General features: G+C 40.4%; 1 protein-coding gene across 4 annotated transcripts in view; it reads right to left on the bottom strand.

Moving 5' to 3' along the window:
* hspg2 (heparan sulfate proteoglycan 2) overlaps positions 1–24,565 on the bottom strand; it is a 272,063-nt gene that overhangs the window by 94,621 nt on the left and 152,877 nt on the right. For 3 of the 4 annotated variants that reach the window (XM_057828660.1, XM_057828670.1, XM_057828678.1), the window contains exons 32-44: positions 21,112–21,182; positions 20,933–20,997; positions 20,679–20,819; positions 19,965–20,156; positions 19,772–19,810; positions 12,592–12,822; positions 12,442–12,495; positions 11,977–12,060; positions 8,563–8,655; positions 8,390–8,482; positions 4,853–5,083; positions 4,647–4,760; positions 4,443–4,570 (exon numbers count right to left, since the gene is read on the bottom strand). In XM_057828660.1, coding sequence (XP_057684643.1) covers positions 4,443–4,570; positions 4,647–4,760; positions 4,853–5,083; positions 8,390–8,482; positions 8,563–8,655; positions 11,977–12,060; positions 12,442–12,495; positions 12,592–12,822; positions 19,772–19,810; positions 19,965–20,156; positions 20,679–20,819; positions 20,933–20,997; positions 21,112–21,182 — 1,536 coding nt within the window. The remainder of the gene's footprint in view (positions 1–4,442; positions 4,571–4,646; positions 4,761–4,852; positions 5,084–8,389; positions 8,483–8,562; positions 8,656–11,976; positions 12,061–12,441; positions 12,496–12,591; positions 12,823–19,771; positions 19,811–19,964; positions 20,157–20,678; positions 20,820–20,932; positions 20,998–21,111; positions 21,183–24,565) is intronic. The other variant, XM_057828686.1, reaches the window with a different exon arrangement.

Genomic DNA, 24,565 nt, shown 5'->3' with positions numbered 1-24,565 from the left:
CCGCCATCTTAATCTTAAAGCAGTAGACTTCTCAGAAAGGCTCTGTTGTAGTGAACCTTCCGAGCAAACCTAAGTAACTTTTTATCTAAATCGGCAAAATCTTGACTTGTATCTATCTTTAAATGATGAAACGGTTTTAAAACGTTCACATGTCGAAAGTAGACAGCAGGGAACTAATGCATAATCGGGAGCAATTTTAACTTTAACGGTTGATTCACAACATTAAATGACTTCCAAACATTGCAAAGGTTACTATGTTTTTTTTTGACAAAATGAAAAAAAAAAAAAAAAAAAACATGAAAGGTAACACCAGTTACTTTGCCAAGTAAGTAATTACTCTTACATTCAGGTAATTGAGTTATTAACTCAATTACTTTTTTTGGGAGAAGTAATTTGTAACTGTAATTAATTACTTGTTTAAAGTACGATTAACAACACTGGTCATAAAGATGCAGTCTGCACACTGAAAAGCGACGAAAACGGAGATTTTATTCTTTTATTCTTTTTGTTGCCGAACACAATTTGCCTGCAACTATTGCTGATCACTTCTCAGAATTGGCAGTGCAGAAGTGCAGCCATTAAAATACATGATAGAAATGGCCAAAAGTGATACATACAATTAAAACAAAAGTCACAGTTAATTTTTTGTAATCATGATGTAGCTGAAAATATCGATTGTACCAGGTTATATGTGACAATATTTTTAATAAATTCATATTATTTTAAAAATTGAGTTTTATTTTTGTTTAATATTACATGCAAAATAAAACATTGTAAGATTAGTCACCAATTTGTAAGGGCATATTCTACATATTAGATTTATTTTTTGCTAGCAATGCTATTGCCAAGAGCAGTGCTACTAATTTCACCAATGAGACGGCGCAACAAAAATCACATGACTCCATTACACCAATCAGACGCAAGCTTGCCGTTCTATGATCACAGAAGCCTGTTCAATCACGCATCTTTAACACTAGAATTACCAAGGGTGGATCAGTTGATACTAATCACTTTTGTAACCAGAGAAGGACCATCTGACCGTAATCAGCATATCTTTTGTGAGCACTATGGTCCTCATTAGTCATTTCCATTCACACTCGCAAAACCACAGGGTTGGATTGTTCCAGTTAGCATCTTGAGTGTTTGCAGGGCAAGGGTGCCTTGGCTGATGGGGAAAGGGTCAACTGGTTTTATTCTTGCTGGCCTGTTCTCACTTTCAAGCCCAGAAGACAAGTTGTGGTGAAAAATCCACCATAAAGTAGACCAAACTACTAACAGGATGTGACTTTTTTAAAGTGTTTACTTGTCCCTTCAACTCTTCCAGTTTTATCCTCTGTGTAAACCAAATGGAACATACTAATCAGGTTTTCTCTCTTTTTTTGTTGTTGTTGTAAACTTCATGCATGGAACCATACTGTGGTCAGACTTACAGTATGTCTCACGTATACTGTGTATGTGTGTAAACTATATGGAGACAGAAAGGTGCCATTGGATGTTTGTCTGAGGCAATGAACACATTTAGAGGTCATTTTCTCTCCCCCTTCCGAATCAGCTTGTCCAGTTGGACAAAACAGTTGTTGCTTACTGGACAGTGGACTGCTCAGGCAGGAAATCGTGCGGGCAACCTTTTTACAGCTGCAGTTTGCCTACAGTACAAGGCGCGGTATAATAAAAAAAACATTTAAAAAATTATGTGATGACATATGACACTTCGCCCTTTTCCCATGGCTAGGTGTTGGAGGTTGTTGCCGAAGCAATTTTTCCTTCTGCACCTTCTTTGCGCCCACATGAGAGTGAGCCAATTCCTTTGCAAGACCCAGCAAGAAGTCCACCCGTCTCTCTTATATTCAAGATGCTAATTGCAGCTATCCAGAGTGAAACCCCTCCCTTCACACCTAGGCAGCGACTCCACAGAAGTGTGTAGGGGGGTGGCCTGCTTGATTGCTTCTTTGAGTGGTTTATTGTTTGACAAAGCCCAGTAGTCAGTTTGGTATCGGGGTCATTATATGCCTTTCTGGTATTCCTTTATAGCCCCCCCCCAAAAAACACAGGACTTCCAGTGTTAAAGCACCGTAACAAATTAAGTATTTGACAGAGAGCGCTGCTCTCAACATGAATCGAAATCGCGGATTTAAAACTCTCTCCCAGTTTTTATTTGGCACTGATTGACCACAGAAAACCAAAGATATAATCCTTTTAATTTAATTATAGTAACTATGAAGGAACTACAGTATTCAATTCTCAGACTAGGAACTATTTTCTCCACTAGAGGGCAGGGCACTAGTGCTCTTTGGACGGATAATGCTTCATTACTGTTTTTTTTTTTTTAAAATTTTATTTATTTATTTATTTATTATTTTATTTTATTGGCTTAAACTGCATGTGACACGAAAAAGCATGTTTATTTCATAATACACGCGGCATTTTATGCTCCTGAATGATATGGACCGCTTGGATGTGTGTGGAAGCGATCGCTATATTTATTTAGTTTTTTGAATCCCGCGCCATGAAAATGAGTGACTTCCGGCTTCGGTCTTGCATTGAAGAGGAGGGCGCTGTGACGTGTACGGATGAAGGCGTCCTCTTCACTTAACAGCCGTACTGTTGTGTATGAGGACTAATGATTCAGCTGATTTTGCGGATTAATACGTTTATTTTTCGCATCACGCCAGCCAAACGACTGCAAAAAAATCCTGCTTTATGAGGGAGAGGCGTGTGCGCCTTTTTGGAGTTTCAAAAGGTTCACATTCACCGTGGATATTGGCCAAAACAAGCCCTACTACTGTGGGACCATTGGACTTATGAGGAAGTGGGTAAACATCTTGTTTTGTACTATGTCAAATACGAATACAGCGATTACAAAGTAAACACTACAAACTTTCTTTAAATAAAGGACTACGTACTTACGTTTGATCATCGATAGGCATGTAAAAAGCTCTCCTCATGCACATTAGCTGCACGTTAGCTGCACAACAACTGCAGCCGCCCTCCTCCGGGGAACAAGCTATAAATTGCTCTCCGCCGGGCGGTTTGCCGATCCACGAAGACAATCGACAACCCAGTCGTCATGTCAAATAATCCGGGCTAGTTATGTGTGATTTTCCGCTTCGAAGACTTTGAAACATCACTCGGTTCGGGTTAGCATGTCGGCTAGCTGTCACGCCTCTTGGTTTGTTTACATTCTCCGAAGCCGGGGAAGGGAAATGACATATGTCCGATTTAGCTGTCATAAGATATCGTTCGGGAGGTGCGACGGTAAAGGTGAAGTCGACAGTTTTGACCATTATGGAGTAATTTTGCCATGTCGTCCTGAATAAGTGCATTTTTATTATTTCATATTCCATTTAGCACAAGACTGTTATTTGTTATGACCATGCCATTTATTTAGCAATTGGGGAAAATACTTGGATAAAAAGTATATCCTGTAAAAATATTGAAGTAAAGAGACAGAAACAATGACATTTTGCAGCTCTCTTCGTCGCGTTTTCCTCGTTGCGAATAGTTCCCCCTCGACGGGCTGACTGGTCCTTCTCAAGCCATTTACTGTATTTAGCTATTGGGGAAAAATACTTGGATGAAAAGAATATCCTGTAAAAATATAGGAGTAGACAGACAGAAACAATGATATTTTGCAGCTCTCTTTGTCGCGTTTTCCTCGTTCTGAGTAATTCCCCCCCAATGGGCTGAATAGTAAAACCGATGAGCCCAGTCTCCCGCTGACGTCATCCACCTGTTGGGGACGCTAGAGCCCTATAATGGTAGGCGTGGCTAATCGGCAGATTAAAAGACTAGTTTCTCGTCATCTGCGCTTTGCTAAATTGTTGTATATAGTCGAATCGTCTCAAAATATGATTCTAATTCACATAATAATGCTATTTAAGACTTTTTTTCTCCCGTCGTCTGCTCTTTAATGTGGCTATGTAATGGGTTATTGTACAGTATCATTATAACAGTTCATATAGATAATTTTGAGCTGAGAAAAAAAAATACCATTGTTTAAAAAAAAAAAAAAAATCAAACAAAAATGAGCAATTACTCAAAATGTCACTCGTTATATTATATATTATTGTATTATATATAATATATATTATATATTACAGTATTCGTTTCACTGGATACTTTTTTACTTGTACTTGAGTACAATTTTTGAATGACTACTTTTACTCTTACTTGAGTCATATTATTTTGAAGTAAAATATTTGGCTACTCTACCCACCTCTGGTTATAGTACAAGTAGGGAAAAATGTATTTCTTAAAATAGGCACACTGATAGTTGGAGTTAGAAGACAGTATTTGATTTGGCAGCAAGTAAAGTAGCTACAAACCCTCCAGATTTCACAAGAAGGTTGAATTTGGTGTCAACATGAGTATGTGAGCAGTACAAGACTTAATCTATAAATAGAGTAGGAATGTACAGTCTGGGCATCCATGCCAGAACTCACTGGTTGTCTGGGTCAGTGTGAGGGCAGGCGCAGGGCTGGCAGTCCTCTGGTGTGCCAACAGTGGGGTCACCGAAGAAGCCGGAAGCGCACTGCTCACAGAGCTCACCCTGAGTGTTGTGCAGGCAGTTCTGGAAACAAAAAACATTTTTGATACTGGTCCATGACACTATCCAAAGACACATTTGAGTAATTTCTGTTTCCTACTGTGCAGACGCCAGTCTCGGGGTGGCAGGAGTCTGAGTGGCCGTTGCACTCACAGAGCTCACAGTGGCCCAGGTATAACCCTCCACCAGTGCGAGAATATCCGGCCGCACAGTCCTGAAATAAATTTTAATGTTTAAACATGGTTATCCAACAAAGTGAGCCCACTTGCTAAGATAAATGAAGTGGGAAATATAGGGGGAAATAACCTGGCATGAAAGACCCTGGTATCCAGGTGGGCAGCGGCACTGTTCCACCTCCAGAGCCTGCGCCAGGCCGCTGTAGTTGGGCACTGCCACTTCCATGCTGATGTCGGATATACTGGATGAGCGCATCTCAGTGTAGTAGGACGCTCGGATCAGGATGTCATCCAGGTCAGCCAGAACCATCAATAAGTGTTCTCGTGTGGCGGGCATGCCATCAGGACGTCGCCAGTGGTTCTGAAAATTAAAATGAGAGGGTATTAAAATGATCTTGCTGTAGTGGTTGGAGTAGTGGTTACCCACGAATAGGAGTGGGAACCTCTTGGTACCTCACGATACAATACGACTTGCTATACAAAGCTCATGATAATGATGATCTGAATATATCGCGATACAGCGATTATTGATACATTGTTCAGGAAATCATTCTAGGATATTCTACAAACAACTAATAAACAGAAAAGCAAGTTTATGCTGTGAATTGGAATGAGTTTATCACTAGTGGACGTCCAATCCATTTGAACTGAATTGCCACCCTTCAGCTCGCAATTCAGTTTGACTTGAAGGTAGTTTGTTAGTGTGTCCAATTGTAAATTAAAAAGGTCAATTGATAAAATTAAGTTACTGAGGCAATCTTTGAGTCAGGGAATATTTCTTTTGCTAATTCTGAGAAGTGATCAGCAATAGTTGCAGGCAAATTGTGTTCGGCAACAAATTGGCAGAATAAAAACTCCGCTTTCGTCACTTTTAATGCTGCAGACTTAATCTTTATGACCAATGTTGTTAATCTTACTTTGAAAAAGTAATTAATTACAGTTACAAATTACTTCTCCCAAAAAGTAATTGAGTTGGTATCTCAGTTACCTGAATGTAAGAGTAATTAGTTACTTGGCTGAGTAACTGGTGTTACTTTTTTTTTTTTTTTTTTAAATGTTCAAAAAAAAAAAAATACATAGTAACCCTTGCTATGTTTGGAAGTCATGTTAGTGAAGTAATGTTGTGAATCAACTGTTAAAGTTAAAATTGCTCCCGTTCTTGCATTACTTCCCCTTCTGTCTACTTTTGACATGTGAAATATTTAAAACTGTTTCATCATTTTAAGATAGATTCAAGTCAAGATTTTGCCGATTTAGGAGTATTTTAGATAAAAAAGTTACTGATGTTTGTTAGGAAGGTTCTCTCCAACAGAGCTTTCCGGAGAAGTCTACTGCTCTAAGATGGCGGCTGTTTACTAACGCCGGCAAGTCTATCGGTTCGCATTTAGTTCTCTATACATGTGCTAACTCTGCCGTGTCTGTCATTTCTCATTTAGTTCTACGTACATGTGATATCTACCGTAGCATCATGTGGGCGTAGTTTGTAGGCTATCTACTACAGTCAGGTATTATTGGAGCCACCTAGCATCGCGTTTGCAACGGCATCACAACCCCCTTCCCTCCTCCCCACTCCCGCTCTGCTCTCTCGTCTTCGTGAGTCCATGTCTCTCAGACTTTTCTCGCGTCATTCAACCAATGTAGTAACGCATAGTAACACACGCCTTTACATCCTCAGTAAAAGTAACGGTGTTGCCAAGATGAAAAAAGTAATTAATTAGATTACTCACTATTGAAAAAATAACGCCGTTAGTAACGCCATTATACTCTTACACCGTTATTAACACTGTATACAACTGATATGGGAGTGCACCAAACTCCCACATGGCACATTAAAACGTTTCCAGCTTATAAAGACACTCAGATTTACCATTTTTTGTGCCTAAGCAGCTGAACATAAAAGATCAATGGTGCAAGCAAGGCAAAAGAAACTTAAAATTTCGTCTGGATGATGCAGTGGGGCAGATAAGTATTTAGTCAACCACTAATTGTGCAAGTTCTCCCACTTGAACATATTACAGAGACCTGTAATTGTCAACATGGGTAAACCTCAACCATGAGAGACAGAATGTGGAAAAAAAAACGTGAAAATCACATTGTTTGATTTTTAAACAATTTATTTGCAAATCATGGTGGAAAATAAGTATTTGGTCAATACCAAAAGTTCATCTCGATACTTTGTTATGTACCCTTTGTTGACAATAACGGAGGCCAAACGTTTTCTGTAACTCTTCACAAGCTTTTCACACTGTGTTGCTGGTATTTTGGACTATTCCTCCATGCAGATCTCCTCTAGAGAAGTAATGTTTTGGGGCTGTAGTTAGGCAACACGGACTTTCAACTCCCTCCACAGATTTTCTATGGGATTGAGATCTGGAGACTACCTTGGCCACTCCAGGACCGTGAAATGCTTCTTACGAAGCTACTCCTTTGTTGCCCTGGCTATGTGTTTGGGATCATTGTCATGCTGAAAGACCCAGCTATGTCTCATCTGCCCTTGCTGATGGAAGAAGATTTTCACTCAAAATCTCTCGATACATGGCCCCATTCATTCTTTCCTTTACACAGATCAGTCGTCCTGATCCCGTTGCAGAAAAACAGTCCCAAAGCATGATGTTTCCACCTCGATGCTTCACAGTGGGTATGGTGTTCCTCGGATGCAATTCCGTATTCTTTCTCCTCCAAACACGAGAACCTGTGCTATTTTGGTTTCATCTGATCATAACACACTCTCCCAGTCCTCTTCTGGATCATCCAAATGCTCTCTAACGAACCGCAGATGGGCCTGGATGTGTACTTTCTTCAGCAGGGGGACACGTCTGGCAGTGCAGGATTTGAGTCCCTAGCGGCGCATTGTGTTACTGATAGTAGCCTTTGTTACTGTGGTCCCAGCTCTCTGTAGGTCAGAGATCTTGCATGGAGCACCAGATCGAGGGAGATTATCAGTGGTCTTGTATGTCTTCCATTTTCTAATAATTGCTCCCACAGTTGTTTTCTTTACACCAAGCGTTTTACCTTTTGCAGATTCAGTCTTCCCAGCCTGGTGCAGGTCTACAATTTTGTCTCTGGTGTCCTTTGACAGCTCTTTGGTCTTGGCCATAGTGGAGTTTGGAAAGTGACTGACTGAGTTTGTGGACAGGTGTCTTTTATACCGATAATGAGTTAAAACAGGTGCCATTAATACAGGTAACGAGTGGAGCCTCGTTAGACCTCGTTAGAAGAAGTTAGACCTCTTTGACAGCCAGAAATCTTGCTTGTTTGTAGGTGACCAACTACTTATTTTTTCACTCAAATTTTGAAATAAATTCTTTAAAAATCAAACAATGTGATTTTCTGTTTTCTTTTCCACATTCTGTCTCTCATGGTTGAGGTTTACCAATGTTGACAATTACAGGCCTCTCTAATCTTTTCAAGTAGGAGAACTTGCACGATTGGTGGTTGACTAAATACTTATTTGCCCCATTGGAGAGTTAAAACTGCAGACATTTCCATCACGTCACATTGAGTAGTGGGGTGCAAAATGCTGTTTGGCAGTTAGCACTTGATTTGTAGCAGCATTAACGGAATCAAACAGTATTACCCAGTGTTTAGTGTTACAAAAAATTACATTGTAATGGAAAATCGCAATCACTTCAGCGCAGCGTCATCATCTTTTGGCTGCTATTCTCACCTCAGTGAAGACAACCTCAAATTGTTGAGTCTCTCTGCTGCCTTGTTGCCTTCTTTGCCAGGACTGTCCAGCTACAAGAGTGATGTCATTCCCCTATATGGACAACAAGTGAAGGTGTAAAAAAATCTACGCATGACCAAAATTTGTATATGGATAAGGGAAGGTGAACTTACAATAATCTGTACATCAGCATCTTCAAGTAAAGTTCCTCTCTGACCAGCCACATAGGATATTGTGTATTTCAGTTTTCCACCATATGAGCCCACCTTGAAAATGGTAAAATACATGGTAAACAAAATCGGAATTAAACTGTGTTTCCTGGGCAGTCTTTGAATGTTGAGGACAAAATGCCTTTTAAAAAGAGAGGTGGGAAACTTTAAGACCTCAAAACCGATTAAGAATAGGAGTGGGAACCTCTTGTTATCTCAAGATATGATAGGATTTGCGATACAAAGCTCTCGATAACGATGATCCGACAATATGGCGATACAACGATTATCGATACATTGGTCTGGAAATCATTCCAGGATATTCTACAAACAACTAATTAACAGAAAAACAAGCTTCTGTTGTGAATTGGAATGAGTTTATCACTATTAGACGTCCAATCCATTTGAACTGGGAGGGTGGCAGCTAATGAATTTTCGTTCATTCGCTGCCATCCCTCGCACTTCAAACGGATTGAACGTCTATGGCTGTCAATGGCAGCCAATGCCAGGCAATGAGGTAATTTTGGGCCATTTACATGTTGATTTTCAGTCACTTCCTGTTGATTTGAGGGTATTTTATGGGTCACTTCCTGTTTATTTTGCGTTACAGAACAGGAAGTAACCTGGGAATCACCCAAATTAGGTCGTGACTCAAACTCAACAGGAAATTACCTGTAAATGAACAGCAAGTGACCTGTAAATGCCCCGAAAAATCGGACAGAATGACTGCGAATGCTCCGGTGTCGAATTAGTGCTGCAACGATTAATCGATTTACCCGAGTATTCGATTAGAAAAAAACATTCAAATTAAAAATTTTGCTGCTTCGAGTATTCGTTTAATTAAAGTGGCATTGTAATAGTTTGTTTTGAAAGTGTTTGCATTTATTTTCATTGATTTGGGTGGATACACGGCCCTCTAGTCTACCTCATTTCACATGGCTGAATCCATCTGCTTCCTGTCAAGACCAACATAAGCGAAGTTTTTGTTTGAGCTAATGATTTTTTTGAATGCATTCGTAATTTATATTTAGCCATTTTTTGTGGGAATATGTGTCTGAGCCATTTGTTAAGAGCACTGTAAAAAGCGTTAGCATTTTATAGCATTTAAGCTAGCGGACTTTTGCTATGTAAGTTAGCCAATTGTTCTTTTGTTGTACATAGATCCTCTTTTTCAATATATATATATATACCGTGTGAGGTTCAGCTCAGGTACTTTAATTTTTTTATGTTCCTTATCCGATTACTCGATTATTTGAAATACATAGTTCATCGATTAACTCATTTGCTCCCAAAAACCTATAAGTACGTTCTATTTTTAATTGTTTCAGTGTCCCAAAGACGTATTTATACGTCTTTTACATTTTTTTTTTTCAAAAGAGACATCTCTGGGTTCTGATTCAATTTAGCTCCAAAGCACAAAGCTAAAAAAAAAAAAAGCAATAAAACTGGCCACTGGAGGGCAGTAGCGCATTTGGTAAGACCCGCAACCCGATTCAACAGCAACGAACGGCCAAGCCGCAAGGCCGGGGCGCCGGCGGAAGACGACCGAATGGATGCCAGGCGGCGGACGACCGAGCAGAACAACCGGTAGGACGCCCGGGATGCCAGGCGCTGGACGACCGAGCAGAACGACCGGGACCACTAGTGCAGCGGATGATACCGTTGATTCCGTGCTGCTCGCGAGCAGAGCCCACAGAGACAAAAAAAAAAATTCATCTTTATATGACAGGCGGCGATGAGGAAAAAGTTTTACCGGCTGTCGCAGCCTCAATAGCGTCATCTTTCAGTTAGTTATGTGTAAATAAATTGTTACTTTGCTATCAAAAGCTCTATTTGTCTTGTTGTTCATCTTATTTTGTAAAAGGAAAACATTATTCAGATGTTTGGGATGTAACTAAAGCAAAAAAATAGCTGTGTTAAAGTCAAAGTTATGTTTGAAATGTATGCTTTCACAAAAAGCTCAATTTCCCCCTTTTTTCATCAGAAATTGGAAAATTGCTCAAACTAAGCTATTTTCTAATTCTGATTTCTAAAAAATGGAAAAAGGTATGAAGTAACCTTTTTTTTCTGCTGAAAGAGGCGGCGGACGACCGAGCAGAACAAGCGGTAGGACGCCCGGGAGGCCAGGCGTTGGACGACCGAGCAGAACAACCGGGACCACCAGTGCAGCGGGCGATGCCGTTGAGTCCGTGCTGCTCGCCGAGCAGAGCCCGCGCCGCCATGCTCGGCCGCTCGCGTCCTCCGCTACCCTCCAGTGTCCCGCGACTCAGCCGGAAACGTGCAAGGCCAAACCAGTTCCCCCTCAAGGAACACAAGTTCCCCATGCGAACTCCGCCACGAGGCAGTGGTCACCACAAAAGAAAGATTTTTAAAAATCCATCTTGATGAGACAGGCAGCGATGAGTGAAAAGTTTACCCCGGCTGCCGCGGCCACAACAGCGTCATTTCTCAGTTCAATTGTTTAGTTATGTGTAAATAAATTGTTACTTTGCTATCACAAGCTCTATTTGTCTTGTTGTTTATGTTATTTTGTAGAAGGAAAACATTTTTCAGATGTTTGGGATGTCAGAAAAGCAGAAAATAGTTGTGTTAAAGTCAAAGTTATGTTTGAAATGTATGGTTTTACAAAAAGCTCAATTTCTCAATTTTTTTCATCAGAAATTGGAAAATTGCTCAAACTAACCTATTTTCTAATGCTGATTTCTAAAGAATGGAAAAAGATATGAAGTAACATTTTTCTGCTGAAAGAAGAGAGTCTAATCTTTCTTTTGGTGGGTTTCATGTTTATATAGCAATAGAACAAAATTTTCTGTGGGCCTTGCAATATCAGTCAAAATCCAGTAAAACGGCCGGGAGCGAAGGGCCTTGCTCCGGTGAAAATGGCTGGGAGTGAATGAGTTAATCGGCTACTAAAATAATCGCTAGCTGCAGCCCTATTTTGAATGAACGAACGTTCCCAGTCTAAATAGATTAGAGTTACCTGATACACTATTAAGGTGGAAGATTTTGGTAGCAACTTGTTGGTCCCTTTTTTTTTTTTTTTTTTTTTTTTAAAACACTGACACCTTTTTAAAACGATATCTCGATTCTTGGAAAGAGCATATCGATAACCTTTTGGGATCCAAAGTATCACGATATATCACCATTTCGATATTTTGTCACACCCCTAATTAAGAAATACTGTATTAAATACACACACATAGAACTGTTATAAAAGGACAATGTGAGAGAGGATCTTTTCCAACAGTCAATGTATATGAGGAAACCAGATGACTAGATTAAAGGAAAGGGCATAGGGATTGTGGGATGGGGGTCAAGGGTGCTGGGAAGCGTGGAGCTTGGGGATTTGACCCAAACCCAAGTTTTCAGTCATAGTACCTTATCCCCTGTGAACTGTGCGGGGAGCTGCCAGTAGAGCAGATCGTCCTGATGCAAACTGAAACCTTTGTAGACCAGAGAGTACTGGGAGGCAAGGGGGAAGGGAAGAAAAGGAAAATGAATCACAGAAATGGAGAGAGAGGCTAGCAAGTAAAGTGGAACCCTAGCAGTAGGAATGCGGAGCAAAAATTTGAACCTTTCTAAATACATGTTCCAGAACTGATAATAAATCACCAATTGTGCTGCAGACCGCTCCACTCTCTGACAACTTCTACTCACACTAATGTGAAAATGACAGCTTAAGACAATTGAGGCTGTCTTTAAACAGATGTCAGGACATACGAGAGTGAAACCAAAGCTGTTCTAAATGCACACTTACACTGTTCCTAGTGATAGTACAAGGCCAGTTACAGTATTTAATCTAATCCTAATTATTTCCTTCATTTAATTAATGCTGTCTTGTACCTTGGTGCCGACTCCAGGTGAACGAGCAATTGTCCTGCTAACTGTGTTCTCGGTCTGTTGATTCACAGCAAAATCACAACCCAAAAGAAAACAAGGTGACCGAGAAGCTGAGGAACCAACATCACTTCCGCAATCTCTAACAGGGGGTACCTGCATATAAGGAGCATGGCCTGGAGAGTATGAATGGGGTCGGGTTGGTCGAACTGAAGAGGATATGCCAGACAGACGAACAGGTGGGCTCAGGTTACGCAAACGCCATTGAGAAGAAGAGACAGATGAAGAAGAGGAGGATGTCGGAACACGAGAGGAGAGTGAAGATTGATGATTGGAAAAGTTTGAGAAGAGTGCCCAGACCTCATCATCCAGCTGTCTGACATCACCCTGAGGAGGCATAAAGTAGGGATATTCCTAGGATACGTAACCATGCTAACACTCAAAGGGGTTCAGACTTACATGTATGCAACATGACTGATGTGTATTAGTCATGCTTCGTCGTTCGTCATGCTCGTTATCCACTACACCCAAAAACAAGTCAGACTTTAACACTAAGATTAAATAGATATGAACAAGCAACCATTTGTAAGATTTTGAGCTTTCACGAGTTTTTTTTAACTGTGGTCTCAATACAGTAGCAGTTTTTAGCAGTGCTGTTGCAAGTCTCTGTATCTTATCATGTTTTATGCGTTCTATGCACTACCCGGGGGTCCACATAGTCTGGGTGCATAGGAATTTTACTCTTTTATTTATATATGATATTTTTCCTCTCCAGATCGAATGATGGCTCTGTCTAAAGAAGAAATAATCGAGTTTGTACTCTTAAGTGGAAGAGAAGGATGGTCTTATTGCAAAATTGCAGAATTTAACCTCCGACACCCTTTTTGGCAACCTATTTATTTTACTACCGTCGGGAAATTGGTCACAAAGTTTAAAGAGACAGGCAGTGTCTTGGACGACCAAAGAGTTCAAGACGAAACGAAGGAGGTTGTCATGGCCAAAGTTTTTTCTAGCCCAAAGAAATTACTTCGTCGGACATCCATGGAGTTGGGTGTTCCAAGGTAAACTATCCACAAATAGGGATGGGAATTGATACAATTTTTACGATTCCGATTCCATTATCGATATTGCTTAACGATTCGATTCTTTATCGATTCTCTTATCGATTCTAATTTGGGGAAAAAGAAGAACAAACGTTTTGATTGGCGTTGAGTTTGTTTAATCAGAAGTCACAACCTTACCAACTCAGAACGAGGTCAAAAGAGGCCCAAAGCCTCAATGTTAACTGTGGGAAAAAGTGGCAAATACACAAGAATGTGTAACATTTTACTGAAACATTTTTTTAACAGAAATAAAAAAATATTGGTATATATTGGCATATAGGTCGTTGTTCTGCCTTTGGCAATATGTTTCAAAGTGTATTATTTACCATTATATTGAAATGCATGCCTTTTAGTTTTTATGGCGCTTTCACGCTCAAGTGGGGGTGCCCTTGCGTTTGCTCACGCGAAGAAGAACGCGCTCACGTGAAGAAAAGCGCGCCTGGACGCCAAGAAGAAGTGCAGCTACAACGCATCCAAGTGAGTGAGCGAGTTAGTGAGAGAGGGAAACATTGCTACGAGCCTACGTTCTTTGTTGATGTTTGTAAAATATCTACAGAGGCAACGTCTGTATGTATCATCTTTTGTGTTGTTGTTGTGTTCCCACTCGCGATCGGACACTTAAATCCAGCTGTGTAGTGGTTTGAACTTTGTGCTAATGCTATCGAACGCATGCTAACCGTTTGTGTTATTACTGTATTAGCAGCTAATCATCGCTGATTTTCGTTGATGCAAACCCGTTTGTTATTGGGGACGAAATTGATTTGTTTCATTTCTATTTTTGAATTCACTCTTCAAGTGATGGTTGAATAAAGTCAGCAAATTATACCAACGTCTTCTGCATCGTCATTTGGGAGTTTAGCTAGCTGTATAGCCAGGACTGAGCCTTAGCGTCTCGGTGAGGACAGTACAGTCGTATTCCCTCCCGATGCAGTTGTCTCCACCTTGCAATGACTGCAAGTCGCTTTGTTGTAATTTTTCCTCGTGAAGTGAAGACACACTTTCGAGCGTTTGAACATATGTGTTGTCATTGTTATGTTGACGGCTGCAATGCTCGTGCTAAACCATCGTAACCTTTCATTTTCACCCTCTTTCCTGGTGAAGTGTAGCCAAACTTTGGAGCGTGTGGTTCTTGGCGCCATGCTAGTTTGATGCGTCTGGACAAGACACGTCACGTCCTGTGATGACGCAATACGTGTCTTTAGGAATCGTTAAAGGGATCGTTAAGGCTTTTTCATTGTGATGTCGAGGCCTCGAAACACTCGGAACCGGTTCGGAATTGGAATCGGATTTCGATTCTCATCCCTTTTCACAAAATCGTGGTAGAGGAGACGTTCCATCCGTACAAATTACAGATATTGCATCACTTAAATGAAGACGACCCCGATAGACGAATGCAGATGTGCGAATGATTTTCAGATAAATTGGATGAAAATATCAATTTTACTAAAGACTTTTATTTTGTTTAGTGATGATGATGTTTTATGTAAATGGTGAGGTCAACAGACAGAATCTTCGATACTGGTTTCAAGACAATCCACACTGGATGGATCCAGCAAGGCAGCCAAAACGTGATGGTGTAGTGTGGTTTGTGGACAGCCCATGTGCTAGGACCCTTCTTCTTTGCTAAACATGTAACGGGTGAGACTTACAGTGGGGTAAATGTGGTAAATAAGTATTTAGTCAACCACTAATTGTGCAAGTTCTCCCACTTGAAAATATTAGAGAGACCTGTAATTGTCAACATGGGTAAACCTCAACCATGAGAGACAGAATGTGGAAAAAAAACAGAAAATCCCATTGTTTGATTTTTAAAGAATTTGCAAATCATGGTGGAAAATAAGTATTTGGTCAATACCAAAAGTTCATCTCAATACTTTGTTATGTACGCTTTGTTGGGAATAACGGAGGCCAAACGTTTTCTGTAACTCTTCACAAGCTTTTCACACTGTTGCTGGTATTTTGGCCCATTCCTCCATGCAGATCTCTTCTAGAGCAGTGATGTTTTGGGGCTGTCGTTGGGCAACACGTACTTTCAACTCCCTCCACAGATTTTGTATGGGGTTGAGACCTGGAGACTGGCTATGCCACTCCAGGACCTTGAAATGCTTCTTACGAAGCCACTCCTTTGTTGCCCTGGCTGTGTGTTTGGGATCATTGTCATGCTGAAAGACCCAGCCACGCCTCATCTTCAATGCCTTTGCTGATGGAAGGAGATTTTCACTCAAAATCTCTTGATACATGGCCCCATTCATTCTTTCCTTTACACAGATCAGTCGTCCTGGTCCCTTTGCAGAAAAACAGCCTCAAAGCATGATGTTTTCACCCCCATGCTTCACAGTGGGTATGGTGGTCTTCGGATGCAATTCAGTATTCTTTCTCCTCCAAACACGAGAACCTGTGTTTCCACCAAAAAGTTCTATTTTGGTTTCATCTGACCATAACACATTCTCCCAGTCCTCTTCTGGATCATCCAAATGCTCTCTAGCGAACCGCAGATGGGCCTGGACGTGTACTTTCTTCAGCAGGGGGACACCTCTGGCAGTGCAGGATTTGAGTCCCTAGCGGCGCATTGTGTTACTGATAGTAGCCTTTATTACTGGGGTCCCAGCTCTCTGTAGGGCATTCACTAGGTCCACCCGTGTGGTTTTGGGATTTTTGCTCACCGTTCTTGTTATCATTTTGACGCCACAGGGTGAGATCTTGCATGGAGCCCCAGATCGAGGGAGATTATCAGTGGTCTTGTATGTCTTCCATTTTCTAATAATTGCTCCCGCAGTTGATTTCTTTACACCAAGCGTTTTACCTATTGCAGATTCTGTCTTCCCAGCCTGGTGCAGGTCTACAATTTTGTCTCTGGTGTCCTTCAACAGCTCTTTGGTCTTGGCCATAGTGGAGTTTGGAGTGTGATTGATTGAGGTTGTGGACAGGTGTCTTTTATACCGATAATGAGTTAAAACAGGTCCCATTAATACAGGTAACGAGTGGAGCCTCGTTAGACCTCGTTAGACCTCATTAGAAGAAGTTAGGCCTCTTTGACAGGCAGAAATCCTACTTGTTTGTAGGTGACCAAATACTTATTTTCCACTCTAATTTGGAAATAAATTCTTTGAAAATCAAACAATGTGATTTTCTGTTTGTTTTTTTCCACATTCTGTCTCTCATGGTTGAGGTTTACCCATGTTGACAATTACAGGCCTCTAATCTTTTCAAGTAGGAGAACTTGCACAATTGGTGGCTGACTAAATACTTATTTGCCCCACTGTAGTCTGGGTACATAGGAATTTTACTCTTTTATTTATATATGTTACTTTTCCTCTCCAGATCGAATGATGGCTCTGTCTAAAGAAGAAATACTCGAGTTGGTACTCTTAAGTGGACGAGAAGGATGATCTTATTGCAAAATTGCAGAATTTAACATCCGACACTCTTACTGGAAACCTATTTATTTTACTACAGTCGGGAAATTGGTCACGAAGTTTAAAGAAACAGGCAGTGTCTTGGACAAACCCCGTTCCGGACGACCAAAGACTTCAGAAGAAACGAAGGAGGTTGTCATGGCCAAGGTTTCTGCTAGCCGAAAGAAATTACTTTGTCGGATATCCATGGAGTTGGGTGTTCCAAAGTAAACTATCCACAAAATCCTGGTAAAGGAGAAGTTCTTCCGTACAAATTACAGATATTGCATCACTAAAATGAAGACAACCCGATAGATGAATGCAGATGTGTAAATGGTTTTCAGATAAATTGGATGAAAATATCAATTTTACAAAAGACTTTTTTGTTTAGTGATGAAGCAATGTTTTATGTAAATGGTGAAGTCAACAGACAGTATCTTCTATACTGGTTTCAAGACAATGCACACTGGATGGATCCAGCAAGGCAGCCAAAATTTGATGGTGAGCTGTGGTTTGTGGACAGCTCATGTGCTAGGACCCTTCTTCTTTGCTAAACAATTAACGGGTGAGACTTATCCGAACATGTTGAGAGAAAAATTAATGCCTCGAATTGAGCGCCTAGGCGAAGGACTTCCGGACTGGTTTTAGTAATATGGAGCCCCTGCCCATTTTGCTACAACTGTCACAGATTGGCTGAATTGCACTTTTCCTCACTGGATTGGAAGAAGAGGTCATGTGGAGTGGTCCCCTCATTCACCAGACCTTTCTCCCCTTGATTTCTTTTACTGGGGTATGTCAAAAGAGAAAATTTACTCAATGAAGATTGCAAATCTAAACCATTTGAGAGAACGCATTATCGGTCAGTGTGCTGAAATCGATGGAAATGTAGACCTTTTCAATCGAGTTCACCTGAATTTTGCAAGGTGCATCAAATTATGCATTGATAATAACGGAAATCATATTGAAACTGTAATTTCTTAACATTATAGTTAAACAAAATTGTTTAGTTTTAAAAGTATGTGTTTATCCCCTATGTACCCAGATTTTGTGGACACCCTGTACAATTTGATACAATGAAAGTTGTATTGTCTGTGGGTTTCTTCATCCTCAAAAGCAAATCGGTTCCAAATGGAAGCATCCTGAGTTGCTTCTCTGGCATTCCAAGTCATTTTTTAAGCATAGTCTTTGATCACTTTCCTTTTCACTGAACTGATACAATTTAGGATTGCTTTGCCAGGGATATTCAAGCAGTTAAGATGTAAGAAGATTTTTACCGGTCCATTAATTTACTTGGCTTTCACTTCCTGAGAGGTATGTGATGCAAGCAGTGGTCAACTATAATAAAACCTGCTGTAAGAATATTGCACTGCTCAATATACATTTATTAAGACTACCGTATCTTTTGGACTATATGTCGCACCTGAGTATAAGTCGCACCAGCCAAAAAATGCGCAATGAAAAGGAAAAAAAACATAAGTCGCACCGGAGTATAGGTCGCATTTTTGGGGGGAAATTTATTTGATAGAATCCAGCACCAAGAACAGACATGCCATCTTGAAAGGCAATTTAAAATACAATAGAGAACAACAGGCTGAATAGGTGTACTGTATGCTAACATTACATGACGCTAGAAGTTAGATCGGGCCTAAAAAATCCAGCCCAACCCGACCGGCCGGCCCGCAGGTATTAAATCCCGACGTGGCCCGAGCCCGATCAATTAACTTTATTTGCTTGCTCGGCCCGAACCTCGCCCCCCCCCAAATTTTATGTTTTATTTGTAGGCACGAGACCGAAAAAAAAAACGCCCAAAATTTTATGTTTTATTTATGAGGACTCAGGAGAAGGAGGAAATGCGGGGATCCGATGCGTGGTTGCGTTTTGTGTGATCACGCGTTGTGACGATGCAGGTGCATACAGTATATGCATAATGATAACAAATTAAAGCCTGTCTTTTGTAACGAATTCTCCCAGTTAAACAAGACTGTAAGATGGATATTCAATAAACATTTATATATTTTATATTTGTGTGTCTGTTCTAACAGGCGGATAGTGGATTTGACATTTATTTTAATCTCCTCGAGTTGGCAGAAAAAAAAATACAAGTTTTCTTAATGTTTATATAGTCTACATATTTTTATGATCATTATAAATGCATTTACACAACGAAATAACACTGGAAAATTTTGTTAAATATATTTCTTGTATGAGACCAAAGCGTCACATTCGTTTACATTCAGCGAAGCCGACACAGGTTTCCGTATAGCACCTTCAACAATCAATTTGAATCCTTTCCATATCCCACTCCTACCGCAGTTGTTTGCTTTTAAATTCCCCTGTCTTTAGTTGTTTTTTTTTTCACTCCTATAACTGTTCCATATCGAAAAGCAAATACCAGGATGCTCGCGGAGGGCGCCAGAGGGGATGATTGAAAAGAGAGTGGGGCCCACTGTGTTCACGTGTGCAGGCACGCACAGTGCCTTCTCTGGTTTATCCAAATTATTTATTTTATTTAACATTCATGAATTGTTTTAGTATAAATATATGAATATATATTTATTCTAAAAAAATGTAGCGAGAGAGAAGTTGGCCCGACCCGACCCTAAATAATCACACATATGACGCTCCAGAGTATAAGACGTACCCCCTGCCAAACTATGAAAAAAACTGACTTATAGTCCGAAAAATACGATAGAACTGTACAAAACACATTATTTCTGTATGTACAGATGCTTAAAAACACACATGACCAATCAGTAGTTTGATACATGCAATTCTGTTATATAAAAAACTTAAAAATATACATAATACTACCAAGACACACAGTAGCCTCTTTCATACCTGTTCTGCTCGTTTCATACGTGTAAAAGATGGCTCTTTCTATCATTGGTACAAGGGAATCAGTAGAGAAAAGACAAAGAAAAGATAGAAAGATGTAAGACAAATGATGACGAAAGACGAAAGACAAACGATGGTCCACAGGTTCCAGATGCACCGTGAGGTTCACTGCCCACCCATCTCTTTCAGTTCTAACCTTGTCTCCTTGGAAGACGCCAGGTAGCTGCCAGTAGTGGGGCTCCTGTCCGAGGTAGTCAAAGTTGCTGTAAGATAGTTGAGTCCCCTCAGTGGAAACCTCAACTGTAAAACCAGTGGTGATGCGGTTTGTGCGTTGACGGTTCACCAGTGCAAAGCCTTGGAAGTTCCCTGGCGAAAATGTTGATGATACCTGTAGGAATACAAACACAAAGGGTTTTAGACAAAACTGCATTCTTGTAAATACCGCGGAAAGGAAACATTGGAAATAGTAATCAAAAGCCAATTTCAGTACTTGGAACAAAACTTTTTATGTTAAAACTGCTTTCTTTTTGTGGAATCTAATTGCCTTATAGAAACATTTGGAACATTGCTGCTCCACGGACATAGGAAACAGACACAAGTTACTGTTCCCAAGATTGAAACCAACAAAACCACAGGGTTTCTTGCCCTACAACGCCTCTCCCATGAGGAAACTCCACAGACATACTTTTTGCACTGACGAATTCCCTGAGAAATGGTAAACAGGCTATTTTGATTCTGGTGTGGTGGCTTAATCCTGCCATTATACTAACCTGTGCCTTATTTCTGTTGGAAGTAAATGCTGCTGGATTGACAGCTAACATTTCCTCTTCTGTAACCTCCTCATTTTAAGCTTACATTAAAATCTGCACCATATCCTAGTCTCAGATCGTTTCAAGGCTGCATTTCTCACCAGGTCTCTGTAGTAATTGGAGCTGGAACACTGCTGGGTGACACCCATACAGAAACAGGACAGGCAGCCATCTTTGTTTTGCTGGCTAAGATAGAAAGTTCCAGGCTTGCATGAAGAGCAGGATGGTTCTTCAACATTCATCTACAAGATTATGAAATTGTGATAAATTGTGTTTCAAAGGACAATTTAAGGCCAGGAATTCTACATAAGAAGACATGGCACCACAAATGTTGAAAATAAATGATTCTCATTACCTTGCAGCGACAATATCCACCACTGCAGCTTTCAGTTCCTCTTTGGTCACAGTTGTAGCAATTACCTACAAGCACAAGTACAACAGCTAGTTAAAGAGCAGGTCATTTGCCTTTTTCACCAAAGTAAAGACCATATTTCAGTGGAATAATACTGATTTACGTCAAAGATTATCATGTACCATTGAGTTCATTGTTGCCAGAAACACACTTCTGTCCGAGCGATGGGTTGCCTGAGTATCCTTGTGCACACCTGCATTTTTTGGGAGGAAAAGGTGAGTAAGTACAATTATTGCAGAAGCTGGGACATGCAATGCATGTAGGGTACAGTGGGGCAAATAAGTATTTAGTCAACCACCAATTGTGCAAGTTCTCTACTTGAAAAGATTAGAGAGGCCTGTAATTGTCAACATGGCTAAACCTCGACCTTGAGAGAAAGAATGTGGAGAAAAAAAACAGAAAATCACATTGTTTGATTTTTAAAGAATTTATTTCCAAATTAGAGTGGAAAATAAGTATTTGGTCACCTACAAACAAGCAAGATTTCTGGCTGTCAAAGAAGTCTAACTTCTTCTAACGAGGTCTAACAAGGCTCCACTCGTTACCTGTATTAATGGCACCTGTTTTAACTCATTATCGTTATAAAAGACACCTGTCCACAACCTCAGTCAGTCACACTCCAAACTCCACTAAGGCCAAGACCAAAGAGTTGTCGAAGGACACCAGAGACAAAATTGTGGACCTGCACCAGGCTGGGAAGACTGAATCTGCAATAGGTAAAACACTTGGTGTGAAGAAATCAACTGTGGGAGCAATTATTAGAAAATGGAAGACATAGAAAACCACTGATAATCTCCCTCGCTCTGGGGCTCCATGCAAGATCTCACCCCATTGCGTCAAAATGATAACAAGAACGATGAGCAAAAATCCCAGAACCACACGGGGGGACCTATTGAATGACCTACAGAGAGCTGGGACCAAAGTAACAAAGGCTACTATCAGTAACACAATGCGCCGCAAGGGACTCACATCCTGCACTGCCAGACGTGTCCCCCTGCTGTAGCCAGTACACGTCCAGGCCCGTCTGCGGTTCCCTAGAGAGCATTTGGATGATCCAGAAGAGGACTGGGAGAATGTGTTATGGTCAGATGAAACCAAAATAGAACTTTCTGGTAGAAACACAGGTTCTCGTGTTTGGAGGAGAAAGAATACTGAATTGCATTCGAAGAACACCATACCCACTGTGAAGCATGGGGGTCGAAACATCATGGGTTGGGGCTGTTTTTCTGCAAAGGGACCAGCACGACTGATCTGTGTAAAGGAAAGAATGAATGGGGCCATGTATCGAGAGATTTTGAGTGAAAATCTCCTTCCATCAGTAAGGGCATTGAAGATTAGACTTGGCTGGGTCTTTCAGCATGACAATGATCCCAAACACACAGCCAGGGCAACAAAGGAGTGGCTTCCTACGAATCATTTCAAGGTCCTGGAGTGGCCTAGCCAGTCTCCAGATCTCAACCCCATAGAAAATCTGTGGAGGGAGTAGAAAGTCTGTGTTGCCCAACGACAGCCCCAATACATCACTGCTCTAGAGGAGATCTGCATGGAGGAATGGGCCAAAACACCAGCAACAGTGTGTGAAAAGCTTGTGAAGAGTTACAGAAAACGTTTGGCCTCCGTTATTGCCAACAAAAGATACATAACAAAGTATTGAGATGAACTTTTGGTATTGACCAAATACTTATTTTCCTCCATGATTTGCAAATAAATTCTTTAAAAACAAACAATGGGATTTTCTGTTTTTTTTTTTCACCTTCTGTCTCTCATGGTTGAGGTTTACCCATGTTGACAATTACAGGACTCTCTAATATTTTCAAGTGGGAGAACTTGCACAATTAGTGGTTGATTAATACTTATTTGCCCCACTGTATGTCTTCTAGCAAATAGAAAATCAGTAAGTTATGATGGATGCTTGACAGTACACCACTCAGTAATGATAACTGTGATGCCTTGAGAATGGCTCCTTTCAGAAAACTAAACCACCCATTTCTATCTGGATCCAAAAAAGCTTACCCAAAAAAGCTTTTTTGTGTATTTGCCTCAGAAATGCATAAAGCATAGCCCAAGACGCATCATTTTCAATCAAAATCATATCAGTAGGTGAATCGCTGGTATACAGTATGACGTATACTTCACACACCGAGGAAGAAATGTACAGAAACATTATGCAGTCAACATATTTGGTTGGAGAACAAGATGCTAAGCATATAAAAAGGTTTGCTGCTTGAAGTATGACAGTCAGCAAGAAAATGCACCGTTGACCCCAGCCACTTGCAAAGCACTACCACCAAGGAAAACTCTGAATTAAGTACAGACTGTGCGGTTAGCCTTGAGGCTATCAGTCTTACCTGACCTGTCCTATTGCAGCTCCGAAGGTCAACAGTCAACAAACCGCTTCCATGCTGGCAAACTAGTCTTAATTTCCGAGACATGCTGCAGAATCTCAATATTCCCCATCAATAGATCCAAATATTAACCAGTTCTGAGCTTTCACTTTTTAAAAATCTCACCCGTCAATATTGATAGTTAGAGACTAACAGATATAAATGCTTTACTCAGTTACATGTACAGTATACTGTATGTACTGTATGTGTTGTTTCATGGTGTGTAGTCTAGTCTTGTGATTTTTAGTTAACCAAATGCTATCACTTTTTTTATTTTTAATTTTTAAAATTTTTTATATGCAATCCAACAGAATACATAAAAAACTTTTTCTATGACGATGACGAGACAATTACGAGCTAAAAACATGTTTTGTGGTACAAAAACGTAACGAGACGAATGCCAGTTTTCATCTGACGAGATGGGATCGAGACAAAAAATGCGCAATAGTCTCTGTCACATGTTCACAATGTGTGACATTTTATGTGTCGTTAGCCTGCGTCGTAGCAGTGTCTGGTTGTGTCACTCGTGATGTGCTGCTGCTCTCCAGTCTCCAGGCTTGCACACAACCACAAACGGTAAGATTTCTTGTCTTATCTTGGCCAGAGAGAATATGCAATGTTGCTTTAGCCTTTAAAGGTCTGTGCTGAGTGATCATCAGGCACTAAATGTAACTCGTAGCATTAGAATAGCATCCGCGTTAACATTAGGCTAATTCTAACGGCAAGCGTTCTCTTATACTATCTGACTTTTTTTTTTTTTTTTTTTTTTTAATACATACAGTTCGTGGTGTCCAGTTGGGTAGAATTGAAAAAATTGTATTCCTTGAAGACATATAATATGTGCTCGTCTGTCAATGTTCATTCGAAATAGTTAGGGACCTTTATTTACTAATTTTGGGGGTAAGCAATTTTTTATTATTTCACAGACGAAAACATTTTTAGTCAAAGTCGACTAGAACTTGATGAAATAAGACATGCGTTTTTGTCAACAAAAACTAGAGAGGACAAACACATTTTGAGAAAATATGACTAAGACGAATAAGTATTATCGTCCAAAAGACTAAGACGAAAATTAAAAGGGCTGCCGAAAACAACACTGTGGAAAAGTCTAGTTAATTTGATAACAAATATGCTGTATTACTTTAAAATAACTCATACATTCCAATGCAGAGTATCTGGGAAAGGTACACCT

The sequence above is a fragment of the Corythoichthys intestinalis genome, chromosome 2 (genome assembly GCF_030265065.1).
Source record: "Corythoichthys intestinalis isolate RoL2023-P3 chromosome 2, ASM3026506v1, whole genome shotgun sequence".
Classification (NCBI taxonomy): Eukaryota; Metazoa; Chordata; class Actinopteri; order Syngnathiformes; family Syngnathidae; genus Corythoichthys; species Corythoichthys intestinalis.
This window is presented reverse-complemented; position numbering and strand designations above follow the sequence as displayed.